A 16165-nucleotide genomic window follows, 5' to 3' on the forward strand; every position below is an offset into this window, starting at 1 on the left:
AGACCGAGCAGACGTAAGACCTTCAGGACTGGAACAACCGCTCCATTGAAAAATAAAGGAATCATTTCCTGAATGTCGCGAATCCTTTGAGGAGGAGGGAATGCACGACATACAGTAGTGTCCAGTACCGCACCTATGAACAGGTTGCGCTGGGAGGGCACCAGGTGACACATGGGTACATTTATCGAAAAACCCAACCTGTGCAACAACTGAGTTGTCTCTTGCAGATGATGGAGCACTATCTCCGGAGATTCCGCTTTGATCAGCCAATCGTCCAGATACGGGAATACAGGTATCCTCGACCTTCTGAGATGTGCTGCCACCACAGCCATCACCTTGGTGAAGACTCGAGGCGCTTTAGTAAGACCAAACGGAAGGACCGCAAACTGGTAGTGTTGCGACCCAACCGTGAAACGGAGATACTTTCTGTGCGACTTCAGGAATGGGATATGAAAATACGCATCCTGCAAGTCGAGCGAAACCATCCAGTCTTCTTCCAGCAGCGCTTGAAGAACCTGAGCAAGGGTGAGCATCTTGAACTTCTCCTGTTTCAGGTAAAGGTTCAAGATCCTGAGATCCAGAATTGGCCGAAGCCTGCCATCCTTTTTGGGGATCAGGAAATACCGGGAGTAGCATCCCTGACCCCTCTCCTGCTCCGGAACCACCTCTATCGCACCTTTTCGAAACAGTGCCAGGACTTCTTCCTGCAGGAGAAGCAGGTGGTCCTCCGAACAATAACCCAGACAAGGAGGATAATTTGGGGGAAACTCCCGAAAGGGAAGAGCATACCCATTCTCTACAAGATTGAGAACCCAAAGATCCAATGTTATCAATTCCCAATCTTGAAGAAAATGGGTAAGCCGGCCCCCCACTGGGCCCACATGATCCGGAATGGCGGATCTAGGGCTGCTTTGCTGCGGAGGCTGGGGGCTGGGATGGGGAAGAGGAGGAAGAAGAGGAAGCGTTACGACCCCGAGCCCGGGCCCTCTGCTTGCCTCTATAAGATCTATACAACGTGTTTTGCTGCTGCTGCGGCAGCTGCTGGGTTGACTTATAGGTTCGAAAAGAAGATCTGCTAAATCCTCTTGAACGTCTACCAAAAGTGCCCCTGGTCTGAAGGCCCAACGACTTTGCTGTTGCCCTGCTGTCTTTAAAGCATTCCAAAGCAGTGTCCGCTTTTTTTCCAAACAATCCAGACCCGTCAAATGGAAGATCCATTAATGCCACCTGGACATCTGTGGAAAACTCACTAGACTTCAGCCATGCAGCTCTTATTGTCGCTACGGAAGAACCCATGACCCTAGCCACAGAGTCTGCCGTGTCCAATCCACTTTGAATAACCTGCCTTGCTGCAGCTTGAGTATCAGATATTACCTCTTGGAAGTCTTTTCTATTCTCTTCAAGCACCTTGGGCACCAACTGTTTCACAGTGTCCATAAGAGCGTGGATATAACGCCCCATCAAGCAGGTAGCATTCGTGGATTTCAAAGCCATACTGGCAGAGGAGAAAACCTTCTTAGCAGCCTGATCCTGCTTTCTCGACTCCTTTTCAGCTGGGACTTGCAGAAATGCACCCGTAGATCTTTTGGAACAGGCAGCCTGCATCACTAAACTCTCTGGTAGAGGATGAGAGGTTAAAAACTCTGGGTCTTCAGGAGCTGCCCTATACCTCCTAGCTACAGCCCTAGATACAGCAGGAGCTGATACAGGCTTTTTCCAAATCTCCAAAATTGGATCCTTTAAGGCATCATTAAAAGGCAGCAACGGTTCAGTCACTGATGAAGGAGAGTGAAGGACCTCCGTGAGCAGATTAGATTTAAATTCTGCAGTTGGAAGAGCAATGTTCAACAAACCCGCAGCCTTCTTTATCACTACATGATAAGGCGTCACATCCCTTGAGGGCTCATCAGAAACCGAAACAAGGTCCCATTCAGGTGACAGATCTAGGCCACTAGCCACAGTCAGGTCCTCAAAAGGGTCCTCAGACTCCTGTAGTTCGCCTTCCTCCAGATTTTCCTCTCGATATCTTTCCTCCTCCTCACGCCTTGATCTTTGCTTCACATTCGAAGTCGACGGATCCGCAATCGACTCCGACGGAGCCGGCGTCGAACCCGACGTCGGACGAGGAAGAGATCCACAACGTCGTTCAGGGTTCGGCTTCAAAGTTGATGGGACTGGCGTCGACGGATTCGGAGACATCGACCTTGGCGTCGAAGGCTTGGGTGTCGAAGGCCTCGCCGGATTCGGATAATGCCAATGCGGCATCGGAGCCGAAATAAAGGGCATAAAGGGCGCAGGTGCATAGGATTGAGAAACACCCAGACCATATGCCAACGGACCCATGGGACCAGCAGGAGCCCCAGAGGGATACATAGCCCTTGAATAAATTCCGAACATCGCATTCAGGAAATGCGAAGGATCCTGACCCGGACCTGGGAAGGCTGGATACGAACCCCCAGGTGGATCCCGAGGGCGCGGAGTCGAAGCGACGTAGACCTCCTCTTCAGGCTGGTGCACCGGAGTAGACAGACCTTCGGGCAACGGAGCCTCTCCCTCTCCAACCACCTACTCCTCACCTTCATCCTCCCGACCTGAAGGATGGGATGGGTCCGGAGATGGAACAGCTTTCTGCTTCGGCGAACTCTGTGAATTCGCATGCGACGCCTCAACCTCGGCATCCTGTTCCTGCGAAGCCGAAGAAACCACCACCTTCTCGACCAGCTTCACCTGCGACTTCGGCTTGGAACCAGACTCCTTCCTCGAACGATGTTGGGATTCATGGGTTCTCTTTTTATGCTTCTTTTTCGAAGACCTTGAAGCATGGGCTGAGGACGAATCCGATCGCGACCTCGAGCGAGACCTTGACTTCGAGCGTCGAGTCCGCGATCTTGATTTCTTCTTTTCCTTTCCTTCTTTAAACTTGGCAACCAGAAGTTTTGCTTCTCTTTCCCGGAGGGCCTTTGGTGTCATCTTCCTGCAAGATTGGCAGTCCTCGACATCGTGGTCGGAGCTCAGACACCACAAACAGCATTCATGTGGGTCTGTGGTGGACATTATATTATTACATTCTCCGCAGGCCTTAAACCCGGTCTTCTTCGAGGACATGTCGAAAGAAAGTGAAGACAAAGAGACTAGAAACAAATAGCAAGTAACAAAGTTACAGCCAAGGCTACAGACGATCCCATAAAACCGTTAGCGTCGACGTCGCGAAAAAAAGGGAACTGATGTCATCACGCCGGCGTGGGCCTATTATAGGCGTCGGTGACGTCAGCGGAGTCGCGAGCGATGCCGTGCCTCTATGATGTCCGGGTCCACGTCGGCGCGAAGCTACAAAAAGAATTTCCGAATGTTGCTGACGCAGGGGGATATTCACAAGGTGAGGAATCCACACGACAGATGTATCTATCAGAAGGCACATTACCTCCTGTGGGTTAAAGACCAATCAATATTTTGGATGACTGATTCTGATGTCTTGATGAAGACCAGACCAGTTAAGTAACCTACAGATATGCTAACGAATCCAATATCATGCATATTGTGTTTCCTGAGGGTCACTAGATGAATCAGGAGAATGCCTGGAACCCATAAAACCAAGAGGCTGCTACCAGTCTTTGAACCTATCAAGTGCTTGAATAGTTCCAGAAGAGAGAACAAAGGTTGCCTTTTCTCTCGCAAACGTAGACTGCTCCAAAACATTTTAGTAAAAAATCAACTACAATTGATTAGATTGTACTACAGTTTCTTTCTAACCATACATGCAGGTCACAACTTACCAGAACTTCAAGTTCCACAGCCACTTTTTCCAGTGCATCTCTCGCCTCCGCGGCTCTGCACAGAATCCTTACAGCCTCTTCCCGGATAGTACGGTCGTCCAGCGAAGGCTGGAAGGCCACCTGCACCAAGCATTTCTGGAGACGAGAAAATACAAAACAAGAGCAGATTTGGGGTATATCTATATTAAGGTCTTCAAGCATCCTGGTGTCCATTGCACAACATCTACAGATTAATATTTATGTCTGATAAAACAGATTACTTTAATGCATCAAGGACACATGGGCACATAATTGAGCCTCCTTTTAAAAACAGTATACTGCCCACATGCAAATACGAAGCCAATTCTATTTCTGATGAAAATGTTTGTTTGTAACAACCATAAACGGGATTCCTAGGCAGTTGGCATGTGTCCAGATGCCAACTGAATATGTGGTATGTGCACATGGGCAAACAGCGTACCGAACTCGGTTTACTCACATGAGTGCGGAATATGAAACCTGATGAGACACTTGTTGGCAAATAGCTCTAATTTTCAATTTGCAAAATGCTGACTACATTAAAGGCTGCACATTTTCAATTGCATTTCAGGGTGCCAGTATGAAGCATATTGTGAATAATAATTAATAAATCAGTAATAAACAAAGAAGTAGACAGCAGCACGGCAAAGCACTTTCATAGACAATGTTAAATACCAACTGTCAGCCCAATGAATACAAAATTAGGCTGCTGGATTTATTAGTTTTTATCTACTGAAGGATGAACATATTCACTTATTTAAATATGACCAAGACCCCAAGAGAGGTGGACACGCGTCTGTTTGTTTGCTGAATAAAACTGTTTATCTACACCCCCACAATCGGAGTGGCTCATCTATTCTCGCATGCACTAGAGGGGATTATCTTCTGTGTATATATATATATATATATATATATTCACCATACTTCCATTTACCAAGGTAAAGGATGACGATGCCTTGTGTTGCTGAAATGATCATTTTAATTGTCAGCTGCTGGACGCGTTTCGCCTGTCCTGCAGACTTGTTCACCAACAGTATACAATAAAGTTTTCCACCATTTTAAACTCACCAAATCTGTTCCACATACAAAACTACAATTGCAGTGCATTAGACAAAAGACTAGTCGTTCTTCTGTTTCAAAACGCAAAATCACGATAAACTCAGCGTTTTTCCGCGCAAACCTTCAAATGTTTTAAAAAATGAATTGTAATTAGGAAATTCATTACCCCCGCTGTGCATTCAGACAAGCCTCAAAATGTTAAAGCTCAATAAACGAACGCCAAACACTGAGTGCAGTCTAGGCAAAATGGGGGATCAATGATGCTTGATCAGATTGTGATCACGGGCCAGTGCCCCCAAATACAAAGCTCAAAATTACCTGACTATTGCATCAAAATTGATATATTAAGAGCACTAACTAGATATCAATATCTTGCTATAAATTAAGCCTATAAAACATTATGCACAGTTCTGCACTCAAATTACATTAAGTCAAATTGTACTCTCACATTTTATCTTGTGTCAAGCCCAAGTGAGCTTTGTGGTCAGAGCGGAAAAGCTAAAAACACAATCTGTATGTCAAGTTCTCTGCAATAATAACAAATACAGAGCACAAAAATTCCCAAATAAAAAATAAAAAAACGTATAAAAGAATACATAATGGTTTAAAAACATTCAGAAAGGGAAGAAGAAAAAAAGCATTATAACATTCACAGGTGAGTATGCAAATCTTCCTCCATATTTAAACAAGCAGGCATTTTACAGTTTAATTGAATTATGTACAGTTCTAGTCTTCTCAAATATTTTTATTTGTGGCCCCCTCTCTGTCTACGTGCTTCAAAGCCCTTGAGGCTTGAGGTACGTGGGCAGTATGATCTTACCTGTACACAAACGTGTGTTACAACACTTAAGAGCCATCAAAAATGGAGAAATTCTATCCTGTGGCACGCCACTTTGAATGATACCATCACAAGAATACAACAGGGCTGTCCTATTTTGTAATAGAAGCAGTCAAGCCCAATGAGAGAGGGGTAACCGAGAAAAATATTTGAGAAGACTAAAATCTTCGTACATAATTAAATTAAACTGTAAAATGCCTGCTGGTTTAAATATGGAGGAAGATTTTCATACTCACCTGTGAATGTTATAATGCATTTTTTCTTCTTCCCTTTCTGAATGTTTTTAAACCATTATGTATTCTTTCATAAGATTTTTTATTTTTTATTTGGGAATTTTTGTGCACTGTAGTTGTTATTATTGCAGAGAACTTGACATACAGATTGTGTTTTTAGCTTTTCCGCTCTGACCACACAGCCCACTTGAGCATGACACAAGTTAAATTGTGAGAGTGCAATTTGAGTGCAGAACTGTGCGTAATGTTTTAGGCTTCATTTACAGCAAGATATTGAAATCTAGTTAGTGCTCTTAGTATATCAATTTTGATGCATAAATTAGGTAATTTTGAGCTTCCTATTTGGGGGTACTGGCCCATGATCAGAATCTGATCAAGCATCATTGGTGCCCCATTTTGCCTAGATTGCACTCCGTGTGTGGCGTTAGTTTATTGAGCTTTAAAATTTTCAGGTTTATCTGAATTCACAGCGGGGGTAATGAATTTCCTAATTACAATTCATTTTATAAAACATTTGAAGGTTTGCGCGTAAAAACGTTGAGTTTATCGTGATTTTGCATTTTGAAACAGAAGAACTACTAGTCTTTTGTCTAATGCACTGCAATTGTAGTTTTGTACATGTGACACGAATTTGGTGAGTTTAAAATGGTGGAAAACTTTATTGTATACTGTTGGTGAACAAGCCTGCAGGACAGGCGAGATGCGTCCCGCAGCTGACAATTAAAATTATCATTTCATCAAGACATGGCGTCGTCATCCTTTACCTTGGTAAATGGAAATATGGTGAATTCATATGGATCTTGCTTGGTTGATCCGCGCGGACGACATACCCTTTGGTTTGGAGCTGCGGCAGTTTGAATCAAGCATACAAGCTTAGTTCATATATATATATATTTTTTTTTTTTTTCTTGCCTAAGACACCGAGGGCCTGATTTAGAGTTTGGTTTACTTTGTTGCAAACATGACGGATTTCCATTTACAAGTGCATAATATTCTATGGCACTTGCACTAAGGCGGATAGGAAATCTCTAACGTTTGGGATGAAGTTACCTGTCCATCCAACTTTAAATTAGGCACTAAGTTCACTTTTCAAAAAATTCACCACACCTTGCAAAGCACTGGATCACAAAAGACTCAAAGTACTCCAGAAATGTAGACCTCTTACATAGTGACTATTCTTTTTTTGTAATATAAATGAAAAGGTTTACTACCTTAAGTAATGATAGTTGTGATGGATACTATGAAACTTTCTGTGTATTATTCATCTTTGTAACAGACTATTCACAATGATTAGAGCACCAGACATTTTCTTTCACACTATTAGGATTTCAGGGAGAACTGTTTTGTCATGACTATATTACAGTGGCTTGTTGAGTCACACAAATAATGTTAGGGCACATTATGGTACAAAAGGTGCTGCCACACTTCTTCGCGGACATTTTCACCCACAGAAAAACCACAAGACCATATTCAGAGGAACATGTCAGGAAATATGTGGGCAGGAGACAAAGAATATGGAGACTGAGCACCGCAGTCTCAGGATCGAAGCCATCTTGCAGTGGCCCTGAACTCCCAGATATTGCAGCGAATTGTCACTTCATCTCAATGGGCATACAGACTCAATTGGGGCCTCTTAGAAGTGAGTGGAAATTGTACTGATTTTTTCCAGTTGATTCGGAGGCCTGATAGTCCAGCAAATCTCATGGATTCGTGGAGAAGTGGAGCTAGGCTTCGCTTTGGCTCTCACTCAAACAAAAGAAAGCCATTAGCTTGTCGAGAGAGAAGAATTATGTGCCTCCTAAAAAGCAGCCCTGCATGTGAGTGATGTTTTCTGGCAATACAAGCCAAGGGCTCCTATTCGATAGCATACAGTAATAGTGATAGACCTCCTCTTGAGATCTAGAGATAGAGAAGGGGGAGAAATCTGGTTATTCACCTTTACACAGGCACCGGGATCAGAGTACAATATAACAGAGATTCCACCAAGAATACTCTCAATAGTCCATGCCTGCTTCATACTGAGAATAGGAAGCTGCACTCCATACAGTCAAACGCCTATTTAGAATCATATGTATCATTATGAATCGCAATTAGGTAATCACTATTTGAACGTATGAAACTCCTTAAGTTTCATTTAACGTTTCCTAGTGGGTCGCAAAACAACCTACCTCATTAACATTAATGAGGCAGGTCGTAATATGCGACTCATTCGGAATCGTTAAAATCACAGAGATGGGGGTCAGCAGACCACCAAGTCTGTGATTGCTGTTAAATAAAGCAATCATTTTTGTTAAATGCAGCCTGTTTAAACGGGTTGCGTTTAAAAAAAGAAAAATGGAAAAGTTTCTTGTCATTTTTTAAGAGCAGGCATTGGTCCTAAATGAAAAGAAAACTTACACTACGATTCGGTATTATGATGGGACATCCTGAACACGCCCCTTCCTAACACCGAATTGGTGTGTATTCGAAATTCCATATTGCGAGTCGGTAACATGTAACATGTAACCGTATTGCAAATAGGAATTCATAAAACCAAAAATCATTTTAGCTGTCATAAACAGCGCGATTCTGCGAATTGGCCGTTTGCGACCGGTAGCATGCATGATAGATGTGGCCCAGTATCTCTTAAGCAGGAAGGAGCCTTTCTACTCACAGCATTGTCGGCTGCAGCCTGCCTTCTAGTCTTTTCGGCGCGCGCTCACCTGCCCCACAGCCGGTCGGGCCTTTGCAGTTAATCAAAGGGCGGCGCCAGCCAGTACCCACGCCGCTTCCCACCCAGGGGCGCACAACCTCCTCCAAGTTGCTCTCAGGCAGGCCGCTGGTGCACACGAAGGCTTCCGTCTATGCTCTCAGATTGCCAATTATGCATAATGAAATAATAACAGGAAGCCACGACCAGCAGCGAAACAGGAGCTCCTCCGCCTGCTCTCTGTTATTCACCGCCAAACACCTCCGGAATGCAGTGACCTCACAAAGATCTCTGGTTGCAGTGGCACGGTGGGTAGTGACGACATAGGCGCGAGAGCACGAAGGCAGATCTCTGCACGCAGGCACAGTATACATATGTCCATTTCTTTGCAATAATGATCTTGGAAAAAGAGGTTGACTCTGTGGTTAACCCATAAAATACTATGAAAGATTTTGTCCAAACTGAGTCAGAAGAGGACAGTGGCTTGCATTCAAGATCAATGAGGAGAAAATATACAAATCCTTCTAGTTAACTCTAGCATTGTCTCACATCTCCTATTTACCAATGAAAAAACAATGAAAAGGAAACAGTTTAAACCTTACTTGAAAAAGTTAATGCTGCATAATTATTAGTGGGACAATTTATTCATAACAAAGTCACGAAACCTAACAGGTGCATGATGTTCTTTGCGGGCTTCCCCTCGTGCATCAAGGACCATACTCTCTACTGTTTGGAGTGTTCTCCCTGTCATCTGTTACTAACAACCCATTCACACTCAGCACTGCCCGCCCACCAGGTATGTTTTTCAGGGTTAACCCTCTACGCATCACCAATTCAGCTGTTGCTCTTTCTTTCCAACTGGATTTTAAATGCTATATAAATGCAATTTTCAATACAAATACAATAGTTACTTTCTGAAATCCTCTTTACTTTTAATTCGTTATATTCCTCACTCTGAGTTTTAGACTCCTTAATACAGAGTGGGTTTAATTTGGTTTTGAAATATCTTCATCTCATTCTCACAAAAGTTAAAATACCTGAGACAACATTCATGTATGCCGACACCATTGTGTCCAGTCTTTCTCACAGACTTCACTGCCATTTGTATTGTTCCATTGATTCAACGATTGGCCTCTCAACTATGCCATTACCTTGAGGATTGTGCATCAACTTGGGGGCATATCCCATCCTTACAGGCCAAACTGAAGCAATAACAGGAAGCAGATCATTTGTTGCAATATGAATATTCAACAACCTGCACTGCCACAGGAGCTCCTTCACCTACCCTCTGTCAACTACCAACAAACATTCCTGGAATCCGTTGACCTCACAAAAAATCGCTGGTTCCCATGGCATTACAGCAATGATGATCTAGGCACAAGAGTGGCGAGGGAGATCCATGCATGCTGGCACAGCATAACACACAGCTTCTGTCTCAGCGCTGGGTCTGAGACTGTAATCTGCCATCACTGTGTCTAGGCTCCCTCGGTCAAGTTCGTCAAAGGACCTCGGCCATGCCGTGAGCACTACTGCAGAGTAGGGAAGAGCAGTCTCCATCTTCTGTGTAACCGTGCACCCTCTACATTGTACCAATCATTCCACCAGCAATTTCTGTGCAATCACCATCACTTACATCATACATGTTTATCATTTTCAGACAGTGATTTGATAAAAGTGTTGATGATCGTAAAAGATTGTGTGATGGACTGGCACAGCCCTCATTTGAAATTTGTACTTTGGTCACCAGTTCTCTACTGCCCCTGCAACATTGTTTTTATACCTATGCATCATTTCATTTTACTTTTACTTCTTTCTTTCTTGTATCTCCTGATCCTGTAATCCATTTGTTGCTGTTTTGGTCTTGTTTATCACCAAATTTGACTTCATTTTACTAAACTGGGTAGGGAACTGTATCTTCTGGTTTTCAGATTTTACTGTTGTTTTTGTGCTACTTAAAAATGAAGACTAATTTCTGTGGGGAATAGCACTCTGCTGTTTGCCATAGCCACCAGGAGTTAAGACAGAAATTTGTTTCAGCCATCGTCTTTTCCCTAACAGGCAATAGAATTCAAATTTGGTGGAGCCTCCCCCAAATAACAATCCTGGCTCTCACAGAGGCAGGTTAGGGATACAAAGCAAAAACCCTACAGTAAAAATTGGGAGCAATCTTGCATGCATGAGATCAGGGTCGGACAGGCCTTTTATCCCACAGACATTTCGCCGGTGGGCCAACGCCAGAGTTAACTGCAGCAGGGACTACGAAGATTCAAGACAGAGAAATGGAGTGGAGGTAGACAGAAAGCGATGAGAGAGGGAGAATAAACAGAGGAGAGAGAAAGAATGGATGGATAGAAAGGGATAGAATGAGGAGATGAAGAAAGCAAGGCTGATTTAAGAATGTTTGCTAGGACTGCTTTGGGTTCCCCAGTCCGGCCCTGCCTGAGACAAGGCGGTAATGCTGAGTGAATGAAGACTATGTTGCCATGTTACGGCTCGTCTAGAATGGAACATCCTCGGGGATGACTGCAGAGGCAGCGATTCTCCTCACTAAATGAACCTTAAACTCTTCAGGAACTAGCTTCACTAACAATTCAAAGCATCTAATATTTATTTTTGTTAGGTATGTTCTTAAACAATAATAGCAGTAAAATGTATAGCTTCTGATATCCCCACTGCGTAGTGTATTTTTAGTGAAAATATTGTTTGTACATGAACTATAGTACTACAATTATAATTACACAACCCCTCCAACTTCCATTCTTTAGAAATGGTTTTCTATGAATTTCTATACCAGTGTATTAACAATACTATGATCAACATACAGCTATTCAAATCTCCTAATGAACAAGTTACTTACCTTCGGTAACGTTTTTTCTGGTAGATACAGTATCTGCCTGTGGATTCCTCACCTTGTGAATATCCCCAATCCGAAACTTTTGTAGCTCTCCATGCTGGCGGGGTCAGGGACGACGTCACAGAGGGTACGACTCCGCTCGCGACCCTGCCGCCCTTTTTTCCGTGCCCCCGAGGCACACGGACGTACCGACAAACAGTAATAGTATACATAGTACACAGTATTCAAAACAACACACACAGTGTGAAATCAATGCAATATGCATGACCATATAAATACATCCATTAACTTTTTTTTCTTTTCAAATATACACTTAGTAGGTATAGAGAGTGGACAACGGGGAGGCGGGTGGGTCATTGAGGAATCCACAGGCAGATACTGTATCTACCAGAAAAAGCGTTACCGAAGGTAAGTAACTTGTTCTTCTGATAGATACATCTGCCAGTGGATTCCTCACCTTGTGAATAGAGTCCCACAGCAGTCCCCACTCCCGGAGGAGGGTGTCCACTCTGCTATGCCAAGAAATCCTGGAGGACAGAGCGCGCAAAGTGGCCGTCCCTCCTCACCTCGGTATCCAAGCAGTAATGCTTCGCAAAAGTGTGGAGGGAGGCCCAAGTCGTGGCTCTACAAATATCCTCTACAGGCACACCTCTAGCCAAAGCAGATGTTGAAGACTTTGCTCTAGTAGAATGAGCCCTTATACCCTCTGGAGGTTTGTTACCAGTCAGGGTGTAGCAGATCTTTATACACAGGATAATCTATCTCGACAGCGTGTGCTTGTGCACCGCTTTTCCTTTTTTACAGCCAGCAAATCCAACTAATCTGGTCGTCCATACGATAGTCTTTAGTCCTATCGAGGTAGAAACTCACCGCCCTCTTAGGGTCTAGACGGTGAAGCCGCTTCTCCTCCTTGGAAGGGTGAGGGGGAGGATAGAAGGTAGGAAGGATAATAGACTGCCCCAGATGGAAAGGAGTTACCACCTTAGGCAGAAAAGCAGCCCTGGTCCTAAGTACCATTCTCTCAGCATGAATGGTCAAGAATGGGGGTTTCGAACCAAGAGCTTGAAGCTCACTTACCCTCCTTGCCGAGGTAATTGCTACAAGAAAACAAGCATTTGCAATGCAATAGGTCTCGCATTATTTAAGTTTGAGCTATTATTATTGTAAATGGCAATGTTTTTTGCTTTATGCTATAGTTTTCTTATGTACATAAAAAGCTACATATAAAGTATTTGTTGTTAAAATTATTTATGCAGTATTTAAATTTGTTTGCATAAAAGAATTTTTTTTTTTGCAGTAGTTACATTTTGTTTTTATAAAAAGGGACATAAAATATGTTGCATATTGACATATAATGATGCAGCCCACCTATGACTTATGCAGCAGCAAAATGGCGTCTTCTGCATGATTATAGCCCCTCCCCTCCACATAATTCATCACTTGCCAAATATTGTATCACTTGCCACATAATTCATCGCTTGCCACATAATTTATCACTTGCCACATAATTCATGACACATAATTTATCACTTGCCACATAATGTATCACTTGCCACATAATTCATCGCTTGCCACATAATGTATCACTTGCCACATAATTCATCGCTTGCCACATAATGTATCACTTGCCACATAATTCATCGCTTGCCACATAATGTATCACTTGCCACATAATTCATCGCTTGCCACATAATGTATCACTTGCCACATAATTCATCGCTTGCCACATAATGTATCACTTGCCACATAATTCATGACACATAATTTATCACTTGCCACATAATTTATCACTAGCAAAATAATTTATCACTTGCCACATAATTCATCGCTTGCCACATAATTTATCACTTGCCACATAATTCATGACACATAACCAGAAAATGCATAGAGAAAGATTGCTCGTTTAAAAAAATACCATAGGCATGCCACGTCTCCATAACCTAATTATGTATCTACCACCTTTTAAGCTGTGTGCCAAGTTCAGCAATTGCACTTCACACTGCTACGTGATAAAGGACCAGTGCACTTTTACACTTCAGTTATCAGTAATCATAGTGCACGGAGTATGCGTTATGCCTCAATGTTCCAACAGTTGCAGAACCTACATAGCACTGACTACTTGATTATATATATATATATATAATATATATTTGTATTTATTTAGTTCTCTCTCTCTCGAGGACACTGCATGGCACACTGAGCAAGTGCTACAGTGGATATTCTGCACTGCACTCGTCTCTTTAATGCATTACAAAGCATTCTCTTATGCAGCCCGTTCCCACATGCTTCTGTCTCAGACCATTCTTAGGCAAAGCACCGCACCCCTAAGCTTTTGCGTATCCTAAGTGTGTGTAAATTGGGGGTCCTTTGAGGGGGAGCCTATTGAACTCAATTGAAGCATTTTTGGAAGGCGAGGAGGTTCCTCTGTGACCCTGTTGAAGTCCAAGGAAGGCATTGCTCGTTTGGAAGGTGAAGATGGCTACAAAATCTGTCTTACCTCTCAGCACCCCCCCAGTCCCGCCCCTCCTCATTCAGAGGTTGGGTACCGTACATCGGTGTGTTCGATCATGATTGTGAATTGTGGAGTAGCTCCATCGTCACTGAAGCCTAGCAGGAGTGGTGTGGGGCATCAGCTGCTAGCCTGCTACAATTTGGTATGGCATTACGTAAGAAGGCAAAACAAATCTGTTGTTTTTTTCTGCATACACGATGCAGAACATGGTGGTGCTGGTCATGGAAAAATGATCAGTGGCTGCTGACTTTGGCACTGGGAGCCAGGTTCCAAACTCGACTAACCGGCCCAAAATATTGTGATTCTGGGAAAATAATTTAATTTCCACGTGCCAAACAGCTAATGAACTTGACCTTGTAATGAAACTTTGGCGCTAGAATAACCCTTCAATTATACCATCGGGTCACCTTCGCGCCATATAAAAAACACTGCAAAAGAAAGCACGCCCTGGGACTAACTTTCCAGTATGTGTGGAACCCTGGCTGAATAGTGGACTGGATAAGGCCCTGCCCTGCCTGAAACCTCCTTCGCACTATTTGTCTCGTGAAAAACCCGGGTGGCACAGAACGTTGGGGAACACTGAAAAATGTAAATTAAGTACTCACGTAGTTTGAGAGGTGAAGTAAAACTGCACGCAGCTTCAGGGTCAGCGATACCAGGTCCTCGACGCTCCAGTAGCTTGTCTGAATGAGGGCGTATTTAGTTTATAATTTTGAAATAGTAAGGGCGGCTGCAATAATTCGGCGGGGAGTAAATTAACAACTGAGCAACAGGCAAGGCGATAGCCCGGGTCAGTGCGAGGTGCCAGCAGTATTGTGAACGGCGCCATGATTCAATTTGCGGCGCCACCAGCAAAACGGCCAGCAGTGAGGGGCGGCACCTTCCTCAAACTCCGCGCTCCAGCAGCAGGATGTGCTGCAAAGTGCAAGCACAACCTGACTGGGCCCGGCATTCTAGTCTTTGGTTCATGACGTCAGGCGTCAGAGCCGTGCCGCGGGTGAATGTTCCCAATAATAAATTGTGATACTTTTGAAGCACTAGTGAAGCTGAGTGAGGTGAGGCAGCCATTGTCACAGCGCACGCAGTCCACGACAGTTTGTGCTTTCAGAGTCACAGTAGTTACACGTGACAATGCATTTTAGTGCGGTAATGCAGATTACCACACTGAAATGCATTCGTGTCACGCCTGATGCATGACACTTGACAGGACTGCCGCCGCGGCCGCAACGGGCCTCCAGTGCCGGGCCGCGGCCGCCTTAAAAATGATGCCGCCCGGGGCGGACCGCCCCCCTCGCCCCCCCCTAGCTACGCCGGTGTGAACCATAGTAACCAATCGCCTTGCGTTTTACAGTTTTCTTCAGCCAATGGCGGTTACGCTGTCTCATCCAGCTGGGTGGCGACCAATGAGTGGGCATCGCATCATGGCATAAACAAGTCAAGACCGTTTATACATTAGAAGCCTATATATGTGACTACTTAGCTTTGTGGACTTATTTATCATTTTAATTGACTATATAGACATACAATTTAAAGTTGTAGAACATGCAAAAACTCACCGCCGCAGCCCGGCTCGAACAGGAAGCCAGGCAACCTGTGTTGGGACGGGGGCGGGGCCGCAAAAAGACAGGAAGCAGACGGGAGCCTACCCCGCGCTCCTGTGCCCGTCAGCCGGAAGATTGCCGGAAGATTTGCGTGTCAGCTAGCGGGGCTCCTGTGCTCGTGGAGAGCCCCGCCTGCTACTAGGATGACCCGCTGCCTGCCGAAGGAGAGAGGGAAGGAGAGAGGGACACACTAAAAGAACTCGGTGAGGGGGGGAGGGGACATGTGCGCGCGCGCGCGTGTGTGTCTGTCTGTGTGCCTGTGTGTGCGTGTGTGCCTGCGCGTGTGTCTGTGTGTGTGTATGTATGCATGCATGCGTGCGTGTGTAAAAAAAATCCGATGGGGGGAGGAGCTTCGCTGCCAACCAAGATGGCCGCGTGAGCTCGGAGCTCCGAAGACCTCCCGATCTTCCGAATTAATCCTGCTTCCCATCCTGTCCCACGATGGTGGGAATCGGTTGTTAAGCCGGGCCTGATGCGGCACCCGCTTTCGGAATGAAAATTGGTCATTCCTAGCCTCAGTTGTGTCGTCGACTCCCGGAGGCTCCTCCCGCGTCGCCTGTGCCAGGGCGGGTAGCAGCGGTGTCCCTA

At 44.6% G+C, this 16165-nt stretch overlaps 1 protein-coding gene across 2 annotated transcripts in view; it reads right to left on the bottom strand.

Moving 5' to 3' along the window:
* Positions 1 to 16165, bottom strand: part of CFAP74 (cilia and flagella associated protein 74) — a 1279283-nt gene that overhangs the window by 438368 nt on the left and 824750 nt on the right. For both annotated transcript variants that reach the window (XM_086921531.1, XM_086921532.1), the window contains exon 28: positions 3774 to 3908. In XM_086921531.1, coding sequence (XP_086777657.1) covers positions 3774 to 3908 — 135 coding nt within the window. The remainder of the gene's footprint in view (positions 1 to 3773; positions 3909 to 16165) is intronic.

This window comes from Lissotriton vulgaris, chromosome 5 (genome assembly GCF_964263255.1).
Source record: "Lissotriton vulgaris chromosome 5, aLisVul1.2, whole genome shotgun sequence".
Taxonomy (NCBI): Eukaryota; Metazoa; Chordata; class Amphibia; order Caudata; family Salamandridae; genus Lissotriton; species Lissotriton vulgaris.